This window comes from Mya arenaria, chromosome 7 (genome assembly GCF_026914265.1).
Source record: "Mya arenaria isolate MELC-2E11 chromosome 7, ASM2691426v1".
Classification (NCBI taxonomy): domain Eukaryota; kingdom Metazoa; phylum Mollusca; class Bivalvia; order Myida; family Myidae; genus Mya; species Mya arenaria.
The window spans coordinates 15271838-15299214 of record NC_069128.1 but is presented as its reverse complement, the minus strand read 5'-3'; the positions used below and the strand labels follow the sequence as shown (position 1 = coordinate 15299214).

General features: G+C 33.6%; 2 protein-coding genes across 3 annotated transcripts in view; both read left to right on the top strand.

Annotated features, from left to right (window-relative positions):
• LOC128240848 (melatonin receptor type 1B-A-like) overlaps positions 1-3970 on the top strand; it is a 34332-nt gene extending 30362 nt beyond the window's left edge. For both annotated transcript variants that reach the window (XM_052957780.1, XM_052957781.1), the window contains exons 3-5: positions 1371-1491; positions 2251-2371; positions 3047-3970. In XM_052957780.1, the coding sequence (XP_052813740.1) occupies positions 1371-1491; positions 2251-2371; positions 3047-3878 (1074 nt within the window). In that variant the 3' untranslated portion in view covers positions 3879-3970. The remainder of the gene's footprint in view (positions 1-1370; positions 1492-2250; positions 2372-3046) is intronic.
• A 6533-nt stretch (positions 3971-10503) lies between these two features.
• On the top strand, positions 10504-14677 carry LOC128240953 (melatonin receptor type 1A-like). The gene is made up of 3 exons (XM_052957943.1): positions 10504-10513; positions 10736-10832; positions 13846-14677. The coding sequence occupies exons 1-3, from the start codon at positions 10504-10506 to the stop codon at positions 14675-14677; spliced, it is 939 nt and encodes a 312-aa protein (XP_052813903.1).
• Positions 14678-27377: the final 12700 nt, after the last annotated feature.

Genomic DNA, 27377 nt, shown 5'->3' with positions numbered 1-27377 from the left:
TTTAGGGTACTTCGAAAGTCTCGTACCTCCAATTGCATTTTCTGAGTGTAACTAGTGAGATTTCACAGAATCTGATTAATTCCGGACACTTAGATATGTTGTTTTCAAAATTAAATACAGATATTGGTCTGGGAAGCTGTAACATACTAGCTGAAAATACAATTACAAATTCGTTGATCCATTCAGCTCATTTAATGATACATTCGAGTGATTTCTTCCAGATGATTTGGAACCAAATGAAAAATAGGGGAATTTTAAGCTCAGCATAAAATCAAGGTTTACATGTTGGTCTAATTGTCTTGCTTATAGGCGCTTTTTTATTTTAAGAAACCGTTATTTAATATTGATAAAAGATTTAATAAAAAATATTGATGCAAACTTTAGAAATACTAATACAACGTTATACTTTATTGGCAACATATTGAGATTTTAAAAACAAAAACAAAATACATAACTGTATAAACATTACAAATTCAAATACAAAGTCGGATATGTTTTGCAAATTGAAAAACATGCTTTATTTTTCAAATGTTCGCCCATACTTATATTGTCTGTGTAAACTATCAAGCCAGTCGAAAAGAAGTGTATGAAGGAGGGTGTGTTTTGTTTGAACATCTATCTTGACACCTACCTTTTACGACACGACAAACGGCTTTTGATTGTCTTAGATGGAACGATAAATCTGTCACGTGTTGGTTATTTCTGTTCATAGGATAGCTTGAAGTTTCTAAACATAATGATGTTGTTTCCTATCATTTCGATGTAGATGCTTCAAACATAACAGCCTATTATATGAATGCAAAAATAAATGAGCGATATCTTGTCTCTCATGGACTTGACGAAGTAAGCATAAGCATAAGTGTTCTCTCATTCAATTATCTTCAAACACTTGCCATCTTCAAAAACACGAATACTATAAATTTCATGATGATAAAAATAAGTATGGCAGCAGTTTATATCTCAGAGACAGGTGCTTAGTAGTTTAACAAAGTGTTCAATTTGTTTGAAAACAGCAATCTGCCAATTCCGAAGGATATATTTTTCTAAATGATGAAATATATTTGACTTAGATGTATTGGAATTGATTCATTATTATAGTAGCTTTATTATTATTTTTTTATAATAACTGTATACATAACTTATCAATTGCTTTTGCTTGATGAACTTTGATTTGTAATAAACAATGGATTAAGCCGAATTATTTGCTTTTAGTTATAGAGTATAGATCTAATCTAATATCGTTAATATGGCAGTAATTTTGGCGTAACAATTCCCATCGACATGATATTTTCATTGTTATCATAAACTATAAATAAATAATTTTGTTATTTTCGTTAACCAATTAAATCTTTACTTCTGTCTATTTCCAGGTTATTGGCGCTATTCTGAGTTACCGCCCGTTGCTAAGGAACAAAGGAAACATGTTTGTGATCAATCTAGCCCTAGCGGATATTTGCATTTCCAGCATTGTTAGCCCAATGAACATGGTTGGTAAGTACGAATACATACTAGTAGCAGTACAATAATAAGTTGAATGCAATTTCTGGATACGAAATTAGAAACACATGATAACAACAGTCCTTCTGCTTATAAGTGTGTTTACCAGTATTCTTTACAACTTATATCATTATGTCAATTCCGTTAATTCATGATGTATATTTCGACGCTATAATAACCATATTCTTATGAAAATTATCTGTAAGCTTAGATAATTACAATCAATAAAGTGGTTCCTGCTAATAACATACATGAACAATGCGATAGAAAGATACAGAAGATAATTACACATAAGACCATAGGTGAGTGAGTTATTCACCTTTCCGTTTGGAAGTGCATTATTCGATCTAGTCACATCAAATATAGACTTTTTTAATAGACATCAACACAATTAAAATTCCTTGACCAATTCGGTATTTGGAATACTTTTTATCTCGAGTGAACAGTCAGATAATGTCTTTTCATTGAAGGAATAACGCTTTTATTAGTATAACAAACATTGATTACAATTAAGGTTTATCAGCCTAATAATTTAATAACAAATTCAATGTGCATATTGGCATAGTTGTCCGCTTAAAGTAAGGGATCGATTCCAAACAAAGGAATATTCTCTTCGTATCCAGAACTAATGTATTCCCAGAAAAAGCCATCTTTAAGTAATCAGCTGCCGTCAAAAATAAATAAGTATAGGTTCTTTTGGAAATCAATGGTTATGGACTGTTTGTATTAATTCTTCTTCAAATTGCATTTCAGGTGTCACCAAAGGGCCAAGATTTTTCCTGGACAAGGTAGTACTGTGTCACATGTTGGGAAGTATTTGTACGGTCAGCTGTCTAGTATCGATGGCTTCCATAGCTGCTGTTGCAGTAAACAGGTAACAAGATACATTATACATACCTTATTCTAGTTGATCATAAATATGTGAAGTTAACTTGAATTGTGCCTGGTAACTACTGGTAGATGCCATGAAAAATCATACCCTGCTCGACAAAGCTCATTCTACCTTGACTGGGTGCGAACTCAAAATATACAAGGCCAGCTTTATCCCACAGACAGATGTAAGTATTCATGTCCGGCTGATGGTTTGTCAAAAATAAATCCAAACGGACAAATCAACTAATATTACAAAATTTATTTTTATTCGATATGTTTATTGATGTTCACTATCATACTTCTTGCGACTGCTGCAATAATAATATATGACAACTGTGTGATAAGTTTCAAATTGTAAACTCAATTTATGAGTGATAGTGTGATAAATCGCATAAGCATAGTTTGAAGTTTGATCGTTATTCACCTCACCCTGTGTAAAGTAATTTACACATATACTGTTTGATATGTACACATGTCTCTACGTTCTGGTTATTAATTTCTTGTTCAGCCAACTGTACCAAATTCATAGAATTATTGTATCGTAATAAATAAACAAGTTTAATTAGACTTGAACTTCCGCAATCCCGCAATATTAAGAAAAGTCATGCCACCTTTGTCTGATTTGATCGCAAATGAGAGGAATTCTTTTGAAAGCAAAACTGCTCTTATGTTTCAGATTGATACAAATTTGCAAGCCGTTTATATATCACCGTATCTACACACACAAAAAGACAATACTTTATTGCGTTGGTCTCTGGATCTGGGCCATGCTTCTTGATCTGCCAAATTGGGTCGGCTGGGGAGGTCACACATTTGCCTTGAAGGAGATGGGATGCACGTTTGACCGGCTAGCAAATTATGGATATACAATTTTCATGACTACGATGTCGATCTTCCTGCCAATGACCGTTGTGCTTAGTTGTTATATTGCAATTCTAATATATGTGAGAAATAGCCGAAGAGAGGTGCGAAAATTAGGTGGAAGTGAAAATACCCCGATGCGCCTATCACGATCCAGTAAACGTGGTGGACCTGCGAAGAAAACGTCATATAAAAAGGACGATCTTCAGTTCGCAATTATCCTATTTATATCTTTTCTTGCATTTGTGCTCTGCTGGAGTCCATATATGATAGCTTTAATATTTGATTTTGAAGACGAATGGACGAAGGAAATCTACGTTGCCGGGACACTACTTGGACATTCAAACAGTTGTCTTAACCCTATTATATATGCAATGGGGTACGCACGATTTCGCAAGGGTTATTATGTTTTCATTCATAAACTGTTTTGTATGAAGATAAAGCGAAACTCAAACTTCTATGATTCGAAAAGTACACTGCGTTATACGAGCAGATTTTCAAGAAGTCCTCTTAAAACACCTACTATTGACAAGACATTACAAATTACAGAACATATCATCTTATCAACATTGTCGACGCCCATACGAGAAAAACATTTCAACAGCAGTGAAACTGTTTCAAGAAGTAGCAATAGCATTTCATCCTGATTCTTTTTCAAACGTGCCGTAGATGCATGAATGTCTTCGGACTTATTTATCTGGTCATTTCGAGGAAGTATTTCAATAAACTCAAAATCAAATACGGTGTTTTTGTTTAGATAAATTAGACAGCTTCACTTCGGTAAATCCATTCTGATTTGTGAACCGGTAGTTTGTAACAATGTACAATATATCGTTTTTTTTTTAAATCAGAATTGGTACCTACAAAATAGCATTTTAAAGCCCTTTCAATTTTGAATTCAATTCTGTCTGGGGAAAAACAGGTATGTGAAATACCTTTTTGTTACTATAGCAGTTTCAAACAGTGACATACCAATATTGTAATATTTTTCCCTGTTTGGAAAATTTAACCCGACATCAATTCCAAATCAACCCAACAGCGCGCACAAGACTGGAACATAATTGGAACGAACTCATTTCCCAAATGAGGTTACGATCGCATACAAGTTTGTGCGCTTTTCTGAACATCGACAATTAATGTCGTTTTATATCATTTAAGAACATAGTAAAAAGAAAGAAATGTTGGTTTCAGTGTAAGATTGCAATATAATTTACCTCGTAAACATCCAAAGTAAAAAATCACTCTTGGCTACGCCACTAGCTTTCAGTGCTCACTCGAGGATATAAACGAGTATATGTTACGACATTACAATGACACAAACAATTGTCCTCTATATAAGCAAAAGTGCTCAATGATATGCATGTTTTTCAGACTGAGGTAAGAAGAAAGTGTTAAACTTATAGAGTGTCTCGCTTCTGTCATTTGTTCAAGCTGCAATTAATATCAATGTGGTTTGTGTTACTAATAAAGAGAATGCAATATATAGTACATTAGAGAATCCAAACAGAACACAATTGAAACGGGTTGGTGTCAGTTAACAAGATAAAAGTTGATAACATGAAGATAGAGACTAAACTCGAATGTTCAAAAAGTACGTTTTTCCATTTATTATAGAACATTTTTATACACCAGCTCATATTTGCGCGATATACATTATATTGCTCTCATTCTCACATTTTATTATCTTTGTGGTAATAGTTTTACATCATTCATTGAAATCCAACGTCTGCAATGCTAACCCAAAGGTGATTGAATTAGTTTTTCTTTTCAAGAATTAGGGTCGTATTACAGTGTATTTAAAAAGCAGGTAGTATTCTTGTGTATGATTCCTGTCAGAATACACGCCACTTATATTAATTGTAAGGTATGAATGAATACACCTTTCGCAATTTGAAATCATAGTACAGGTTGCTCCTAAAGGTGCACACTTTAGGTTGATGCATTTTTTATCCGTGCATACATCTTTTTTGTTTTGTTTTGATAATTACTGTCAAATGAGTTAAAGATGATAGTGCATTTAAATTAACTATTTTTTTCTCATCAACCTTTAATTTTGTGACTTTGTAATCAATTGCGTTTATATTTAATAATAGAAATTACAGGGACGAACACATAAGCCAAATTATACGATGATTTGTTAAATGGCAAAAGGGGCAAAAAAGGACAAACAGAGTTTCTAGAAGTCACGCGTCGTGAATATCAAAATATACTTCACTGACTGGTTTAATATCGATATTAAGTGTCAATACCTTTCTCTTTGAAATATCATGATTTCAGTTTGAAAAACCACATTTTTTTTAATAGTGTGCAGAATTTCAGGTTAACTGTAGACTTTTTCTCTCTTCCATGGCATGTTTACGGTTGAAAAACATTACAATCATAATTTTTTGTCCTTTTTCTTTAAGTATGGCAATTGCGTATCAAAGAATTATTAATATTTCAATAATATTTTGTACACAATTTTACAATTCTAACAGAATGTGATGTATCAAGCACACTTGGATGTAGATAAGCAACCAATACCAAAACAAGTGACAAATCGTAACAAGACAATCTTTAAACAACTAAATATCTATCACCATTAATTAACGCTGGGGTATTAGCCTGCCTTAGAGAATGGCCAGTGAATAATTAGAAAGAGCTTACTGGTTACTGCGGGGTGGGGTGTGGGGGCGGGTAAACCAGTTTACGACCGCTCAACCTTACACTTGGAAGTTATATCCAAGCCTTATGTGTTTTGCAAAATATACAGCAGATGCTTGGATTAAGCAGTGTCTGCCCCGTAAACTAAAGCGATACAAGATAGACATTTGGATACTTGAAGTTATAATTATATTGCATGACAATATTAAATTAAGAAAATTTGCATCATCGCGTAACAAAGTCAGAATTAATTAAGACTACGGGAAGAAGCGAGCTTGAAAATATCCGGCAAGAACTAGTTTTACGAGTGTATTGATAAATCAGCTAATACACTTTATCATGACCGTATGATAACAAGACCATGTCAACAATTCCAAGATTTAAATAAGATAACAAACTAGTAACATGAATGGAACAAGTGGTTGGTTCAAACCGCCTTACCGCTAAGCTAGGGTCAGCGGAGCACTTCATAAGGTTTTAGTTAGCTAATAGAACGCGTAAATGACCGTTTTCACTAAAATGTTGATCATCCCAATTCATACCAGGAACTACACTTCTTCATCCGTTTCTTTCATTTATAAAAACTACTTTTTTCGAAAGTTACATAAATAAGTTAACAGTATTAATGATTTTAGCCTTAGGCTTGAATAACAGATAAACTAAACATGAACCAGTCTGTAAAAATACATTAATTACTTTGAAGGCATTCAATTTTAGAAGTGCGTTTGATCTGTTTCTCTTTTATCGGCATGAATGATACCACTCTATATATTCTGTGTTCTAGATTGATATGCAATTAAGATTCTATTCTCATAAGGGATTTAGCACCAATGCCTTCTATCCCGAACTCCCATAGCGTTCTCTGCTTATGTAGTTCAACTGTTTTCTGTGTTTAACGACCAGCCGATTTGTATGTACAATTGCTGCTGATATAGTCACTTGCTTTGATTCACGCTTTGAAAACTGATTGATTCTATATGCTGTGACCAACTGTTAAGACCGCAAGCTCAATAAAAAAGACCGACATGTTTTCGAATACGAAAGAACAGGGAAGTGGCCCAAATATGCGTCCTCGAGAGAACAGGGATGTGGCCCATTTATGCGTCCTCGAGAGAACATGGATGTGGCCCATTTATGCGTCCTCGAGAGAACAGGGATGTGGCCCAAATATGCGTCCTCGAGATGACAGGGATGTGGCCCAAATATGCGTCCTCGAGAGAACAGGGATGTGGCCCAAATATGCGTCCTCGAGATGACAGGGATGTGGCCCAAATATGCGTCCTCGAGATGACAGGGATGTGGCCCAAATATGCGTCCTCGAGAGAACAGGTGGCCCAAATATGCGTCCTCGAGATGACAGGGATGTGGCCCAAATATGCGTCCTCGAGATGACAGGGATGTGGCCCAAATATGCATCCTCGAGATGACAGGGATGTGGCCCAAATATGCGTCCTCGAGAGGACAGGGATGTGGCCCAAATATGCGTCCTCTTAAGCAAAATTTTGATTTGCAGCGGAATAAAAAAACAGCCACTTGATGATTATTATTCCATGCATTTCCTAGTCATTGCTAGATTGCAGTTCTGATTCTATGTTGGGATCTACATTGGGGTTTATATGGCATATAAACGCAAATAATCGCTGTGCATATAAACGGGGTATACGTCACTATTAAGATATTTTGATTTGAATAACCGGACTTAAACGATTATCACAAGGGCTCCTCAACCCTATGTTGGGACATTTAGTATGTATTTTGACTGTCAATTTGTGAAAAACTGCTTAGAAACAAATACATTATAAAAATAGAATTAACAAACGGCAACAATTCAGTGCGGTGAATTGTAACTGTTATCATTTTTAAACCGGACATGAGCACATTGTGTTGGTATTAGAACATATTTTCATCTAACTTAATAATTTTATTATATATTTTTTTTATTTCATTATGACATTATACTCCAGAGAAATAAAACATATAATATTTCAAATAGAAAAAAAGGACGAAAGACGATAACGTTTCTTGTTCGAGTTCAGTTATCTTCAATACCATCAAAGATAAGTTAATCACTCACGTATAAATCAAGTTTGTATTTGCGCTCAAGGCTTTCAAACATACTCAACAAGGACACACAAGAGGCTTTATCAAAGGCATCGATTGGTTTGGGATAACGTAGCCATAGTAACTGATGACCCCCTCCTACATCTAAGCCCAGACATTTTATATGCCAATAGATCAGTTGTTTTCTATATGGTGTTTCAACTCAAAGAGTAAATGAAAAGTATATACCATAGGTCGATTGTCAGATGCCATTGACAAACAAGTGAATCTTGGCGTGCTCTGTAATCGATTTACATTGCCTATTCTTCGGTAATGACAGGCACTTTTCGGTTACAATTTGAGGGCCACTGAAAAAATGAAAGATTCGATTGTCATAATTCACTTTGAACAGAATTGTAAAAATGTAAAATGACGCTCGTCGCGCCTACAGACCTTCAACGCTTTCAGCTTATTCAGTTTTTATTCGCAGCTGCTGCTTACCTGCACATTTAAAGTGTATGTCTCGACATGTTTATAAAACGTTTGTTAAAAGTTATAAATTTTACCTTTGTTAACTTTTTCCCAATATATTGATGCACCTTGCATTTCTCGACAATTTAATGTAAACAAACGCGAACAAAGGCTGTAGACTTGGGCTTTTATCAAGCATCCTACGAGCGATTTCGCATTTATAATGTTAAAAATCTCATCTAGGTACGGACTCGCTTCTGGAATTCATGAAGAAACGGTCCATTGGGGCAAGTTTCTATACTATCATTAGATACACAGTTCATATTTAACGCGTGTTTACACGTGTACGTGTTGACGATAGGGTGCAATAAATTCGTGTCTGTTTGTCAATTCCGTCAATATAAAATGTTTGTGGTGGTAAAAACGATTAACATAAACTTATAGTAAATATTATTTTGTTAAACAACACTGTATCATTTTTGGAAAACTCATATTGATATTTTGCTAATTTAAAAGTTGTGTCAATTTTTGAAGTCATGACCGTGAATTTACATTCCCCATATTTGACATCCGTATCTCCCATATAGAAATATAAGTGGGAACTACTGCGCATATTCAAAGTATCACTTCATCCAAAATGTAGTCATTTATTCCGTGGTCCTTCGGAATCATTTCATGTTACAAAGTGATTCTTAAAATAAAAAAAGAAACACCAGTGTTTGGCAGAAGGTGTTTTGATCATTGACAGTTTTGTCTGTAAAATGAATGTCTAAAGCCAAATTGAGACTGTTTTTGTACTTTGTGCTAGTGGCGTGTTCGTATCAAATTGGACTGCTTATTTTGTTCTTTGTCACTTATGGTGTTTTGTGTGCTAGAAGATATTGACAGATTTGCAGTCAATAGTGCCAGACTGCTTTGTATAATGTGAACGATTCATGTCTGATATACAGAAACTAATGTAGTATTAAGCTATGTGTGATAATCAAACACGTTGACAAGGCATATGTTCTCTGAATTGCGGCATGGTGGTCAATAAATAGCTTAACCAACATCTGTGTTGCTTTATCTTTGGCGTTGTCCTTCCGATACACAATTCCTTTTTACAAGAATATTTTTTTAATGATCATGATGTTTTGTTAGTAACTACAAATTGTCTGAAACAATATAGAATATTAAATTCGGTTTTCCCGCAAGCCTTTAAGCTTAGCATGTTAAGGCCACAAAGCGTCATAAAACGGTACCTCTTATGAAAAGCTCAGCTTTCAATCTACTCATCTTGTATCTTAAGAATGCTATGCTTTGCTTTTGAATCTACTGAATCTACTGGTCCTGCATCGTTGTTATGATATGTATGTGTGCTTACATTGTATCATGTACATTGTTGTTGCACTATGCAAAAAAAATCATAATAAGATTACAATATTACATTTGAGAGTTATTCGACCTCAAAAGTATTTAGATCTGCTTCATTTTCACTGCCTTAAATATATAAACAGTTTTCTTTTAATATCGATGATTGATTTGCAATTTCGAATTTTATTATCTAACGGGATATCCTTGATTCCCGTAGCTTTGTTTGCAATACCTGTCTCCGATTTTTAACGTGTAAAATATCCTTAGTATGACTTTTTATAGGTCATATGTATGTTTCTAAGTTAGCCAGTTTATATATTTTCTTGTAATACATATTTCTATGCCAACACCAAAGGTTTTGACATGTAGGTCACTGTATTCTTGGACAAATGGGGCTGGAATGAAACGTGTCTTATTTCCAGTTTAACCATAATAAATTATAAAATATGCACACAATTAAAAAAACTCAAACTGTAACACTGCCATAGAAACATTTTGTTTTAGCGATTATGTTCAATTTTATAAAAGTGGTTTAGATAAATTATTCGTTCGTGAATTATATTCATTGTCTGGTCCTTCGGGACGTTTGAAAACCAAGCGATACTTAGAAAGAACAGCGCTTGAGCCGGCCCAAGAAGCTATTGCCTTTGTTGCGCTAACTTGTACTGACAAAGAAAGTCTCTACGAAGCGGATATGGTTAGGTATATTCCGTGCTCCCAAAGGATCTCTGTCCGAGCTTTAATGTGTCTATTGTCTAGACTGACATGACGTCAGGCATGTATCTTTTTCAATAAGTATGCATCCCATTAAACCCTCTTGAGATGGGCGAAGGAAGAGAGTGAAATTGATGAATGTAACATAATATGCAAAAGCTTTTAGAACGTTTCATCTTTCGTGGCACAGTTAAGGTTTTATCCACAAATCCCAGAATTAATCGAAAGACGCTTTCTTCTCTGTTGGGGTCTTGTTTTGATGGGAATATTTGATGCTCGATAGCTTTGTGTCTGTTGCAAGTGTTCTTATTGGTAAGCCTTTTTTCTTGCACAATTAGTGTTCAACGAAAAGATGAACAAAACGTGGTAAAAAGTGATTTGTATAAATCTCTCTGAAACAGATACAATTTCAAGGAAAAACTTGCTAAATTTCATTGCAGCTATGATGAAGTTAATTACATTTAACAATGTTGTAGTTGAGCTGGTTAATACGAAAGTCCTGAGGCAAACTTGATTTCCTAAATGGTTATACTTTTGCCTAAATGAAGGGTTCAGAGCAGCAACAAGTATAAGTCATCTTCTATCATCAAACCGCAACAAATGGGACAGAACATTTCAACAGCATTCATTTATTTTTTAAATATTCAACTTGTCATGTTCTTTCACAAGCAACTATGATTGTATGCGTAGAACAATATCGGTATCCAATGAACAAGTATGTGTTTGTTTATGTGTAGTGACCCTATACTATTTTGGTAACATTTGAAAAGGGTTAATGAGTAGGTAAATCATAATTATATTAAAAGAACCCCCTCCCCCCAAAAAAAACAACAACAAAAAAACAAAACAAACTAAATTAAAAATAAGCTTTGTTTTTAACAGAGTGCAAATTAGGTCATCACCAGCAAGTAACCAATTTACAAACGGACATTTATCATTATATAGAATGTCACAGTCATTTATTTTACATAATTCTTCTAGTGCATTTTCTCACGTATTATCTCAAGTGCATTCATATTTTGATGAACGATGGGTCTTCGGAATGCATCTAACTTTACAAAGAACACGTTTGTTGTGCGTAGGATGACCTTTTATTACGGTTCATTGTATGTGACGTCGATGATAAGGGTGACAGCAGTGGCGCTGTGACTGTTGAAACATCTGTATTTATACTACGTTCAATTATCTTAGACATTTATTAAATTTAGCGTTGTTGTTGGATTATGCAAGAGCCGTATACCTAAAAATATATTTGGTCAAAATACACGGTCATTGCACGGATTAAACGTTATTGTTTTTGTTCATTAAACGTGCACTGACCAATACACTGGTAAACCGCATACTTAATTAAAATGTGTGATCACTTGCGGTCACTTGAGAATGTAACAATATTCCGCAACCGTATTAGATAAGGAAACTGCTAAAATGTACTTAATAATTCGGGTTTACGTCTATCGTAAAATACATATTTTTACAGATCATATGTCAGGTATTTAATTTCCTAGACCTATTAAGTATTTAACACTAACTTATCCTATAGTCGTAGTGAGGACCGTTCAGAGGTGTCAATAATCAATGTCCGATTTTGTTTAAACAGAAACTTAAACAATGTTATTTAAGGATGTTTTTACAAACTAAGATAAGCTAGGCACTTAAGTATAAATCAAGCTTGTACTTGTGCATTAATTATTCAATCATAATCATCGCACAAACTCCCACGTAGCTATATGCGCCATTGATTAATAGCGAATACAACACCCGCAGATATTTTAGTCCAGGAAAACTTTACTATGCCAATATAGGTCTCTGGTTTTCATTTAGATTGTTTTTAATTCAAGGAATAACTTAAGAACAATATTCTACAGGTCGGCTGTCAGTTACCTCTACACCTATTTACATAATATCTATTATGTGCTGACATAAGAAATATATCCCTGCAATGGGGGTCTGTGATTTTTATTTTTTATTTTTTATGCTTGTAATCATAGTCTATATATACAAAATATCTATTGTGTGCTGACATTAAAAATGTATCTCTTTAATGGGGTCTGAAATTTCATAAACAATATATTTTACATTACAATTATGTCACTTCAACACGTTAATGGCAGCTTCCTTGAATTAAGCCAAACGTTTTTCAGGTTTAAAACAAATATTTATTTTACTCTTTATGCTTGTAATCTTAGTCTATGTATTTTTTTTCTTCTCATATTTATATTTTATACATTCCTGATATCATCAGTTGCTGTTTACGTGTATTTGTAAGGTTTATGCGAAACGTTACCAATTATACCTTAAAGTTTCTTTACTCTTTTCAAACATATTGAAAAAGAATGCAAATCGACTTCATTTTCTGACATTTCATCATAAACACGACTGCATACAAAAAAACGTCAGATTGAAGTAAACAGTTCAAGAACAGCTTGTCTGCATTGCAACTGATTATGTATTTCTGGTAATTTGAAAATGCGGGAATGACAGAAACAATTCACCGGAATATTTAAGTTTGTTTATATCATATCATATTTCTGTGAGTGGCATTTATTGTAATATTAGTTGTCATTTGAACTCTGCAAGAATGATCATATGTCTGACTCTGCCTGGTTTCATGACCAAACAAATGCTGTCTGGTAGAATACACAAAATGTAGTGTGGAATATTCTAAATGTTCGAAATAACAACAACAACAACAACAACAACAACAACAGCAGCAACAAAAACAACAACACTTAATACAACAGCAACATCAATAATAACCACAAAAATTGGAACAACAACAGCAGCTTTTTTCAGCAGCAAAACAACAAAAATACAACGACAACAACATAAACATACCCAGTTTGACAAATGTATGCTACCTTTACTGGGTACGGACTCCAAATGTACAAGGCCAGCTTTCTTTCACATACCGATTTAAGCAGTCCTGCTGTTGGTTTTTCAAATAAACAAATGTCTAAACGAACCAATCAACTTTTATTACGAAAAAGTCATTATGTTCATTTTTCAACTTGTTGCGACTGTTGCGATGATAATATATGACCATTGTGTGATAAGTTTCAATTGGTCAGCCAAAACTATATGTGAATATTCGCTTAAGCATAGCTCGAAGTTTGATCGTTGCTCAACTCGTCCTGTTATTATGTAATTCAGCAAGATTAAACTTTCTAAAATAGCACTCATTATGGTCAGACGACTCTCCGTAAGAACATAAGTATCTACGTTCTATTTATTCATTTCTTGTTTAACCAATTCTACCAAAAGTATAGAATTGTTGTATCCTATACACGTTTAATTACACTTGAACTGCCGCAATATTAAGAAATGCAATGCTACCTTCATCCGTCGCAAATGAGAGGCATTCTCTTTGTAAACAAAACTGCTTTTGTCTTTCAGATTGATACAAATTTGCAAGCCGTTTATTTACCACCGTATCTACACACACAAAAAGACAATGCTTTATTGCGTTGGTCTCTGGATATGGGCCATGCTCCTTGATCTGCCAAATTGGGTCAGCTGGGGAGGTCACACCTTTGCCTTAAAGGAGATGGGATGCACGTTTGACCGGCTAGCAAACTATGGATATACAATTTTCATGACTACGATGTCGATCTTCCTGCCAATGACCGTTGTGCTTAGTTGTTATATTGCAATTCTAATATATTTGAGGAATAGACGAAGAGAGGTGCGAAAATTTGGTGGGAGTGAAAATACTCCGATGCGCCTATCACGATCTAGCAAACATGGCCGATCTGTAAAGAAAATGTCGTATAAAAAGGACGATCTTCAGTTCGCAATTATCCTATTTATATCTTTTCTTGCATTTGTGCTGTGCTGGAGTCCATATATGATAGCTTTAATATTTGATTTTGAAGACGAATGGTCAAAGGAAGTCTACGTTGCAGGGACACTACTTGGACATTCAAACAGTTGTCTTAACCCTATTATATACGCGATGGGATACGCACGATTTCGCAAGGGTTATTATGTTTTCATTCATAAACTGTTTTGTATGAAGATAAAGCGAAACTCAAACTTCTATAATTCGAAAAGCACACTGCGTTATACGAGCAGATTTTCAAGAAGTCCCTTCAGAACACCTACTATTGAAAAGTCATTGCAGATTACAGAACACATCATATTATCAACATTGTCGACGCCAATACGAGAAAAAAGTTTCAACAGCAGTGAAAATGTTTCAACTAGTAGCAATTGCCTTTCATCCTGATTCATTTTCAAACGTGCCATAGATGCATGAACTGTCTTCGGACTTATTTATCTGGTCATCTCGAGGAAGTATTTCAATAAATTGAAAATGAGATACGGTATTGTTTTTTTTAGATAAATTAGACAGTTTCACTTCGGTAAATCCATTCTAATTTGTGAACCGGTAGTTTGTTATTAACCGGTAAATTACAATCTACCGGTTTATTAATCAGAATTGGTACCTACAAAATAGTATTTTAAAGCCCTTTTAATTTTGGATTCAATTTTGTGTGGGGAAAAAAAGAGGCATGTGAAATAATTTTTTGATATTATAGCATAAAACAATCAGTGTTTTTATACATAAAACATTGTATTTATTCTCAGTTAACAGTTTGTTTGACAATATTGGTTTCTTGCAAAATGAAGCTTTCACTATATTATCATTAATGCTCTCAATAATTTTATGGTCCAGATGCGTAGAATGTTCTCCTGGTAAATATACGACGAAAAATACTGAGCGTAAAGTAGTACACGTGACATATTAAATACGGTCATCCAGTGTTGAGTTTAAGTATTAATACTACTCGTACATTGGAAACTATAATCCAGCAGCCAACATTCGACCTTTGACCTTGTTCCACCAACAAGCATATTATTTGGGTAACCATTTTGTTCCACTTACCGTCATGTTCAATTGTTTTGTCTGAGGACCCCATACGAGTTTAGAATTGAGTATTGCTGGCTGAGTACTAATATGTTCATTAAATGACCGAAGATATATTAAATGTCAAGGCTGTTTGCAGTTTGTATCGTTGTGCCCTTTGTTCGAAATCGCACGTGAACATTACAACTTTTTAAAGCATAAAAGCTTGTTTAAATATTTTACTTTGGTAAAATTTTCAAAATTTCTTCATCCACACACATAAATTGAACAGCTTAACCACAGATTTGCCCCATCATGACAATTTCTGATAAAAAGCTGTAATATTTCATCGAAAAACAACAGATATTTGTTTTGAAAAGATATCACAAAATATAATCATCTTATCGGAATTTATTTATTAAAATCTCCTGTTGATTAAGCATATCGTTTGCGACATAAAACCGTTTGATTTATAGAAATTGTTGACATTATGCAATTTCCTCCCATGTCAAACAGTCCAACAAATTTACAAAGTGCCAACAGCTTTACACCATAAAATTGATAGATGATCATTACAGCTGGTTCGTAGGTTTTGTGTCTTAATTCAAACAACAGGACTTTCAGGTTTCAGATAATATGTTTTCCTCAATCAATAATGATTCATAATTTCATTTGAAAGACCTGACTTCTTATTTTCTTAGACGAAACAAAATAAAACAAAAGAAATAAAAATACTACAAAAATATACAGAGAGCACACACAACCTTTAACATAACCTCCCATTTGTAGGTCAATTTCAGCTTGTATAGGGCTTGATCTAGCGCTTTCCCACCACTAACCAGAGAGAAACCTTGATTAAAACAGGAACTTACTAATATACTACAATGTGACAAATCTGCGTTAATATTTTAAAATAGTTCACTTTTTCGATTTTAATTTTCATCTTGTATGTATGGCGTACATGATGAGTAACCTCATAAAACAAAAAAAATAACATTTCAAAATTATTATCTTTAAAATCTCATAGAAAAACACTTAAACCGATAAACATAAACAGCATGAACGTGCCTCATAAGCAGAGTATGTCAAGGAAACATCATGCTTGACACAATGGAACTTACACACGTGGTTGACTTTTCGATGCAAAACTAAGGTAAAACCCTCATTCTGTGGAATCCTCAGATGCCTCGAACTGTTATATAGAGTTACTGGACTTCTCTTTTAACTAAGTGTCAGACTTTATTAACTTAAACGATGTATAGAAAAAAATCAATTCACATGATTGATTTGTTATGGGTGAACAATAGAATTGCACGGACACTCATTTTGTCCAGAACATTCAATAGAAAACTCACTGCCTTTTAGAAACCAATATATTCAACATTTTATTGCAATAATACAAAACAATATTAATCCGTAAACTAGTATATACATCTGTTTATGCAGTCGTAACTTTATTCGTCGACCAGTGACACGATTTTGATCATTCATATGAGAAACTAACATTAAATAACACACGCTCAATATACAATTTTCCTGTAAAATTTAACAATGGAATGAATGGATGTAAACGTAGCAGTAACCCAAAGCTAATTTCCTTTCATATCTAATGCGCACGAATCAAACGTGCTTATAAATGCCACTTAAACGGCAAGAACCAGAGGGGTATTGGTGTCAGTTGCCGAGATAAAAGTTGGTAACATGATGATAGAGACTGGACTCGAATGTTCAAAAAGTACGTTTTTTCATTTATAATAGAACATTTTAATACACCAGCGATAGCTCGTATTTGCGCAATACATATTTTAAATGCTATCGTTCTCACATTTTATTATCTGTGAGATGATAGTTGTGCATTATTCATTGAATTCCCACATATGCAATGCTAATCAATAAGGATGATTAAATACGTTTTTCTTTTCAGGAAATAGGGTCGTTTTACATTTTATTTTCAAATCAGACATTATAATTGTGTATGATTCCTATCGGGGTACATGCTATATTTACTGATAGGAAGGTATGATTCAACAAACCTTTCGCAATTTGATACTGTGGTACAGGCTACCCAAAATATTCAATGCACTCTTTCATTTTAATGCATTATTATCTAATTTGACTTTATAAATGATAAAGACAAAACAAAAATAAAACATGTAATTTCGTAAAGATGAAACCATATTAGCGACAGTTTGGTATTTTTAATGGGGTATCTGTGGCCACGTAGCTTCTATTTTAAAGGATGTTTTTTATCTGTTCACAAATCATATGCTTTTTTATCATTTAAGTCAAGACGCGTCATGAATATAAAAAATATGTGTTCTTACAACATTGCAACGGTTAATGAATCAATTAAATAGAGTGAACGCTTTTCCGAGCAGCAAATATATTACTTTCATTGTATAAACCGCATCGGAGCCGGTATGAACTGAGCGAATAAACCTTTAATATTTACCATTAAATTTTTCATATTTCAATTATTCTTCTCGGTGATTATCGTTATTATATTTGACGACCGTTATTATACAAATAACATTATCCTCCCGTTGGAAACGTAAATAGTAATTAATTAATCGTATTTGCTATGTCAATATTTACATTTCCAACACATGCGTATTAAAACATAACCATACAAACATCATGCCATTGTCATGAAGGAAAAGCAAATAGATGATGGAAATATTTTGTGCCGCAACTTTAAGAATAAAATATTCATGGACAGTTCGTTATTTGATTTCTTAAGCGACTCCCTTTGTATTAATGTCTATTGATATTAAGTGTCAATACATTTCTGTTTGAAATATCATGATATTAGTTTGAAAACCAACATATGTTTTAATCATGTGTAGATTTTCAGGTTGACTGTATACTTTTTCTCTCTTACATGGCTTGTTTAAGGTTAAAAACATTACAAATCATAAGTTTATGTCATTTTCTTTTGTACCATGGCAATTGCGTATCAAATAAATAATATTTTGGTTGTATGTTCTACTGTTAAAATATAATACAATAACATTTTGTACACACTTGCACAGAATGTTGTATCAAGCACAATTGTTTGTAGATAAACCAATACTTTGAAATCGATATTTGCTTTTACGATTAAAGAAATAACATGCACTTAAAGAAAAACAAAACTTTATCAGTTTTTTATGCATTGCCCACTATATACATTGATACTTTGGAATTCAACAATGTGAACTTCAGGGACAATTTGAATATAACATACTAACTATTAAAATGCTGAAAGGCCAAGCAATTATTACCAAACAAGAGACAAATCCTAACAAGACAATCATTAAAGAACTAAACAACTATCGTCATTAGTTGACGCTGGGATATTAGCCTTTGAATGGCCAGTGAATATTTGATAAGAGCTTACTTGGAGTGGGGTTGTAGGGGGGGGGGGGGGGGGGTAAACTAGTTCGTCGCTCAACCTTACACTTGGAAGTTATATCCAAGCCCTAAGTGTTTTGCAAAACATACAGATTCTTGGTTTAAGCAGTGTCTGACCCGTAAACAGTAGAGATACAAGATGCATATTTAGATAGTAAAACGTATTATAATAATGCGTTACAGTATTAAATTACGAAAATTTGCATCATCGCATAACAAAGTCAGAATTAATTAAGACTAAGAAGCGAGCTTGAAAATAACCGGCAAGATCTAGTTTTACGATTATTTTGACAAATCAGCTAATGAACTATATCATGACCGTACGATGACAAGGCAATGTCAACAATTCCAAGATTTAAACAAGATAACAAACTAGTAACATGAATGGAAACAAGTGTTTGGTTCAAACCGCCTTATCGCTAAGCTAAGGACAGCGGAGCACTTCATAAGGTTTTAATGAGCTAATACAACGCGTAAATGACCGTTTTCACCAAATGTTTATCATCCCAATTCATACCAGGAACTACACTTCTTCATCTGTTTCTTTCATTAACTACTCGTTTAAAAAAAAAACTTTCGAAAGTTACATAAATAAGTTAACAGCGTAAATGATTTTAGCCTTGAGCTTGAATAACAGATAAACTTAACATGAACCAGTCTGTAAAAATACATTAACTACTTTGAAAGGCATTCAATTTTAGAAGTGCGTTTAATCTGTTTCCCTTTTATCGACATGAACGATACCACTCTATATATTCTGTGTTCTAGATTGATAAGCAATTAAGATTCTATTATCATGAGGGATTATGCACCAATACCTTCTATCCCGAACTCCCATAGCGTTCTCTGCTTATGTAGTTCAACTGTTTTCTGTGTTTAACGATCAGCCGATTTGTATGTACATTTGCTGCTGATATAGGCGCATGCTTTGATCCACGCTTTGTAAACTGATTGATTCTATATGCTGTGGCCAACTGTTAAGACCACAAACTCAATAAAAAAGAGCGACATGTTTTCGAAGTTAAATCTTGGATTCGTCACTGACTATGTTCGAACACAAGTGCAAACATAAATTTGCAGTGGTATAAAAACGCAGCCATTTGATGATAAGTATTCCATGCATTTCCGGGTTATTGCTGGATTGCATTTCTGACGCTATGTTGGGATTAACCCTTTGTGTGAATATGTGCATTTAAACACAAACTATCGCTGTGCATATAAACGGGGTATATGATGCTTTTAGGATATTTAGATTTGAATTACCGGATTTATAACTTAAACGATTATCATAAGAGCTCTTCAACCCTATGTTAGGACATTTAGTATGTATTTTGACTGTCAGTTTGTGAAAGATTTCTTAGAAACCAATATATTATAAAAATAGAAATGAAACATTTTAACATGTATGTATGTATTTAAATAACATTTAATAAACGGCAACAATTCACATGCGGTGAATTGTAACTGTTATCATTTTTAACCGGACATGAGCACATTGTGTTGGTATTAGAACATCTTTTCATCTGACTTAATTTTTTTTATTATATATTTGTTTCATTTTATTATGACATTATACTCCAGAGAAATAAAACATACAATTTCAAATAGTAAAAAAGGACGAAAGACGATAACATTTCTTGTTCGAGTTCAGTTATCTTCAAAACCATCAAAGATAAGTTAATCACTCACGTATTAATCAAGTTTGTAGTTGTGCTCAAGGCTCTCAATCATAATCACCAAGGACACACAAAAGGCTTTATCAAAGACATCGATTAGTTTGCGATAACTTGGCCATAATAACTGATGACCCCCTCCTACATCTAAACCCAGAAATTTTTATGCCAATAGATCTGTTGTTTTCTATATGGTGTTTCAACTTCAAGAGTAAATGAAAAATATATACCATAGGTCGATTTTCAGATGCCATCGGCAAACAAGTGAATCTTGGCGTGCTCTGTAATCGATTAACATTGCCTATTCTTCGGTAATGACAGGCACTTTTCGATAACAATTTGGCGGCCACTGAAAAAAGAAAGATTCGATTGTCATAATTCACTTTGAACATAATTGTAAAAATGTAAAATCACGCTAGTCGCGCCTACAGACCTTCAACGCTTTCAGCTTATTCAGTTTTTATTCGCAGCTGCTGCTTACCTGCACCTTTAATGTGTATGTCTCGACATGTCTATGAAACTTTGTTAAAAGTTATAAATTTTACCTTTGTTTGCTTTTTTCCAATATCAATATGCACCTTGCATTTCTCGACACTTTAATGTAAACAAACGAGCACAAAGGCTGTAGACTTGGGCTTTTATTAAGCATCCTACGAGCGATTTCGCATTAATAATGTTAAAAATCTTATCTAGATACGGACTCGCCTCTGGAATTCATGAAGAAACGGTCCATTGGGGCAAGTTTCTATAATATATTTAGATACACAGTCCATATTTAACGCGTGTTTACACGTGTACTTGTTGACGATAGGGTGTAATATATACGTATCTGTATGTCAATTCCGAAAATATAAAATGTTTGGGGCGGTAAAAACGATAAACATAAACATATAGAAAATTTTATTTTATTAAACAACACTTTATCAATTTTAGAAAACTCATATTGATATTTTGCTAATTTAAAAGTTGAGTCAATTTTCGAAGTCATGACCGTGAATCTACATTCCCAATATTTGACATCCGTAGTTCCAATATAGAATTATAAGTGGGAACTACTGCGCACATTGAAAGTATCACCTCATCCAAAATGTAGTCATTTAATCCGTGGTCATTCGGAATCATTTCATGTTACAAAGTGATTCTTAAAAAAGAAAAGAAACACCAGTGTTTGGTAGAAAGTGTTTTGATCATTGACAGTATTACAGTTTTGTCTGTAAAATGAATGTCTAAAGCCAAATTGAGACTGTTTTTGTACTTTGCGCTAGTGGCTTGTTCGTATCAAATTGGACTGCTTATTTTGTTCTTTGTCACTAATGGTGTTTTGTGTGCTAGAGGATATTAACATATTTGCAGTCAATAGTGCCAGACTGCTTTGTATAATGTGAACGATTCATGTCTGATATACAGAAACTAATGTAGTATTAAGCTATGTGTGATAATCAAACACGTTGACAAGGCATCTGTTCTCTGAATTGCGGCATGGTGGTCAATAAATAGTTTCACCAACATCTATGTTGCTTTATCTTTGGGGTAGATACACAAGTGTTTTTTACAAGAATATTTTTTGATGATCATGTTATCAATGTTATCAATGTTTTTGTTAGTAACTACAAATTGTCTGAAACAATATAGAATATTAAGTTCGGTTTTCCCGCAAGCCTTTTAGCTTAGCATGTGAAGGCCACAAAGCGTCATAAAAAGGTACCTCTTATGAAAAGCTCAGCGTTCAATCTACTCATCTTGTATCTTAATAAAGCTATGCTTTGCTATTGAATCTACTGGTCCTGCATTGTTGTTATGATACGTATGTGTGCTTTCATTGTATCATGTACATTTTTGTTGCACTATGCAAAAAAATCAAAATGGGATTACAATATATATGTTGGTACCTTGAAACCGTTGTGTTTTGAATATGCATTTATAACATTTGAAAGTTATTCAACCTCAAAAGTACCTTAGATCTGCTTCCTTTTCACTGGCTAAAATATATAAACCAGTTTTCTTCCAATATCGATGATTGATTTGCAATTACGAATTTTATTATCTAACGGGATATCCTTGATTCCCGTAGCTTTGTTTGCAATACCTGTCTCTGATTTTTAACGGATAAAATAACCTTAATATGACTTGTTATAGGTCATATGTTTCTAAATGTTTCTAAGTTAGCCAGTTTATATATTTTCTTGTGAAACATATTTCTATGCCAACACAAAAGGTTTTGACATGTAGGTCACTGTATTCTTGGACAAATGGGGCTGGAATGAAACGTGTCTTATTTTCAGTTTAACCAAAATAAATTATAAAATATGCATACAATTAAAAAACTCAAACTGTAACACTGCCATAGAAACATTTTGTTTTAGCGATTTTGTTCAACTTTATAAAAGTGGTTTAAATAAATTCTTCGCTCGCGAATTATATTCATTTTCTGGTCCTTCGGGACCTTTGAAAACCAAGCGATACTTAGAAAGAACAGCTCTTGAGCCGGCCCAAGAAGCTATTGACTTTGTTGCGCTAACTTGTACTGAAAAAGAAAGTCTCTACCAAGCGGATAAGGCTAGGTATATTCCGTGCTCCCAAAGGATCTCCGTCCGACCTTTAATGTGTCTATTGTCTAGACTGACATGACGTCAGGCATGTATCTTTTTCAACAAGTATGCATCCCATTAAACCCTCTTGAGATGGGCGAAGGAAGAGAGTGAAATTGATGAATGTAACATAATATGCAAAAGCTTTTAGAACGTTTCATCTTTCATGGCACAGTTAAGGTTTTATCCACAAATCATAGAATTAATCGAAAGACGCTTTCTTCTCTGTTGGGGTCTTGTTTTGATGGGAATATTGATGCTCGATAGCTTTGTGTCTGTTGCAAGTGTTCTTATTGGTAAGCCTTTTTTCTTGCACAATTAGGGTCTAACGAAAAGATAACGTGGTAAAAAGTGATTTGTATAAATTTCAAGGAAAAAGTTGCTAAATTTCATTGCAGCTATGAAGTTCGTTACATTTAACAATGTTCTAGTTGAGCTGGTTACTACGATAGTCCTTTGGCACAGTTGATTTCCTAAATGGTTATACTTTAGCCTAAATGAAGGGTTAAGAGCAGTAACAAGTATAAGTCATCTTCTATCATCAAACCACAACAAATGGGACGGAACGTTTTAACAGCATTCATTTATTTTTTAAATATACAACTTGTCATGTTCTGTCACAAGCAACTATGATTGTATGCGTAGAACAATATTGGTATCCAATGAACAAGTATGTGTTTTTATGCGTAGTGACCCTATAACATTTGAAAAGGGTTAATGCCCCAACCCCCACCCCCCCCAAAAAAAAAAAATAAAAAAAATTAAAAAAAATGAAAAAATAAATTAAAAATATGCTTTGTTTTTAACAGAGTGCAAATTAGGTCATCACCAGCAAGAAACCAATTTAAAAACTTATATTTATCATTACATAAGTGTCACAGTCATTTATTTCACATAATTCCTCTAGTGCATTTCCTCACATATTATCTCAAGTGCGTTAATATTTTGATGAACGCAGCGTCTTCGGAATGCATATAATTTTACAAAAAACACGTTTGTTGTGCATATGATCACCTTTTATTAAGGTTCATTGTATGTGACGTCGATGAAAATGGTGACAGCAGTGACACTGTTACTGTTAAAACATCCGTATTTATACTACGTTCAATTATCTTAGATACTTATTAATATTAGCGTTTTTGTTGGATTATGCCAGAGCCGTTTACCTTAAGATATATTTGGTCAGTGCAAGGATTAAACGTCATTGTTTTTGAACTTCATTAAACGTGCACTGACTAATACACGAGTGAACCGCATACTTAATCAAAATGTGTGATCACTTGAGGTCTTTAGAATTTAACAGTATTCCGCAACCGTATTAGATAAGAAAACTGCTAAAATATACTTAATTATTCGGGTTAACGTATATCGTAAAGCACATATTTATGCAGATCATATGTCAAGTATTTATTTTCCTCGACCTATTAAGTATCTATCACTTACTTATAGTTACAGTGAGGAACGATGTTCAGAGGTGTCAATAACCAATGTCCGAAGTGTTTGAACAGACACTTAAAACAATGTTAATAAAGGATTTTTTACCAATTAAGATAAGTTAGGTAATGAAGTATAAATCAATCTTGTACTATCGCATTAATTATTCAATCATCACACGAACACCCACGAGGCTATACACGCCATTGTTTAATAGCGAAAACAACTCCTGCCGATATTTTAGTCCAGGAAAACTTCACTGCGCCAATTAACGTATCTGATTTCTTTAAATTGTTTTTCAATTCAATGAATATATTAGAAAAATATACTACAGGCTGTCGGGTGCCTCTACACCTATTTACATACTATCTATTATGTGCTGACATACGAAATATATCCTTTCAATGGGGTCTGTTATTTCATAAATATTGTTTTTACTTTATAATTATGTTACTTTAACAAGTTTACGGAAGCTTCCAAGAACCGTACCGTACTGAATTAGATTAAAAAGAGATACCATCTCCTACTAGAGAATACTAAGTCCTAATCCGGAGATAGTGAGTCCTAAATCGGAGATAGTGAGTCCTAATCCGGAGATATTGAGTCCTTATCCGGAGATAGTAAGTCCTAATCCGGAGATGGTGAGTCCTAATCCGGAGATAGTGAGTCCTAATCCGGAGATAGTGAGTCCTAATCTGGAGATAGTGAGTCCTGATCCGGAGATAGTGAGTCCTAATCCGGAGATAGTGAGTCCTAATAAGAAGATAGTTTTCCGAAGTAGGTTTCACTTTGTATTCTTATTTTATTGTTCTATGATCCTGGGACAGACAGAAACTGAAATCTAATTGAGCTTAATCAGACTTAGAATAACTTTGTATTTGTCAAAACAAGGTTAAGTGATTTTACAATAATCAAGAATATCCACAATTTCTAAATTAATGTTCTGACAAAATCATTGAAACAGTTCATACAATGTTTTGTATGAACAAGTTACTTGTTTGTAAAAGTTTCTTATACTCTATGTGACTTTGTATATGGTGAATAGACTTGATATGTTCACCAAACGATTTACTTAAATTGTTGAGAATTGATTTTAAATAGTGAAGGTAGAAAGAAAATTAAAGTTATGTATAATGTATAACTTCAAGATTTTATGTATAATGTATAACTTCAAGATTCCTAGATGTACCAATTGGGTTTCTATATTAATGAATAAGCTATGTAGTTATGGTTTTGCATAAGGTGTGGCTTGCACAAAAGGCTTGCAATGTTAATGCTTTGCCCATAATTTCAAACCACGTGTTAAAGTTTAATATTGGTATGGTAGAATAGAAAAGTCCACAAGAGCATCTTTCAACAAGACCCTCACAAACTTTGAATTGGTGGTTAATATTCCCTTAATATTCCCTATATATACTTAAGCATCTTAACATGAACCTTATCGAATAGCTCTTACAAGATTGTAAGTGTCATCACAAAGATGTAATTCATGTAACCAATTAGAAAACGAGTACCACTTCTTATTTGTTTTTAAGTAATTTGAGGTATTTTTGAAAAGAAATACATGAAGAAATATGTTTATATGAAACCAAGTATAATTAACTGTATTGCTAGTCAAGTAAATTAATTTAATTAGAAGCTTTACTGTCTATGTGTTAAGCCTTTAAAATAGATGGTTAACAACAACATAATGTTAAGCTATATTAATAAGCATTACCTTTTCTAGACAAAGACCTCTGGTAACTGATTTGTAGCACTGAAAATAAAACAATAACCCACAAAGTATCTTGGTCATATAAGATGCAATAAGATTTTTATGAATGTACACAGTCAAATCATCTTCTGGGTCCTCTCTCTTTAAATGCGCCTTAGTTCTAAGATTTCACTGAATTATCGAATACTCATGATTAAGCTTTTTTATTACTTTTTATGCTTATAATCTTAGTGTACATAAAGGTTATTCTATTTCCTCTCCTCATAATTATGTTTTATATGTTCCTGATATCAACAGCTGCTTTTTTCGTGCATATGTAATGTTTATGTGAAACGTTTCCAATTAGGCCTTTGTTTACTCTTTTCAAATATATATCGAAGCAGAATGCAAATCGGCCCGCATTTTTCTGACATGTTTCATCATTTCAAAAACAGCTTGTCTTCATGGCGACTGATAATGCATTCTATTCCGTTTCTGGCAATTTGAAAATGAAGGCATGACAATAACAATTTACAAGAAGCTTTGAGTGTATTTCACAAATTGTTTTGAGTGGCATTTACTGTAATATTTATTGCCACATGAACTCTGCAAAAATGATAATTGTCTGACACTGAAAGTGCAGCAGCAGCAGCAGCAGTAGCAAAACAACAAAAATACAGCAACACCAACACAGTACAGTATAACAGAATGTAATAACAAGATAATAATAAAAACAAATTTAAAACATGGAAATAAATACATATAGGATGCTTCATAAAATGAAGTAATAATGCATTGCTGCTATTGCAAGAAGCATTGTAAAATAAATGCATAGGAAAACTTAATAATTACATTGGCTTTTGGGCATATATAACCTAAGGGACATTTCTTATTACAGAGTTCTGGGGGAAACACTTTGAATTAAAGAAGATTTTAGTGGATTAAGTGAGGATTGATTGAACAGTTTATAATTAATTTGTATTTATGGAGTCAGTTTATCGATGGAATCTTTATAAAAAGAGAAATGGTAATGGTGATGTAAATCTAAACTGAAGTAACTTTGACTAAATTAGCAAGTAGCCAAGTTCAAAACATAGGTTATTCTAATATAAAGATACGTTTTGCTCGGAACGTCATTGGCATGCAGTTGCATGAATGAAAGCCTTACAAGAAATTGATTCGAAAAATGATTCATCTGCAACAGTTTGTTGTATCTCAGTATGGTAGTCTTTAAAACTGTTGGTAGCCTGCTTGCATCTGTCATTATGTTATTCGGCGGGCAAAATTATCCGTCTAAA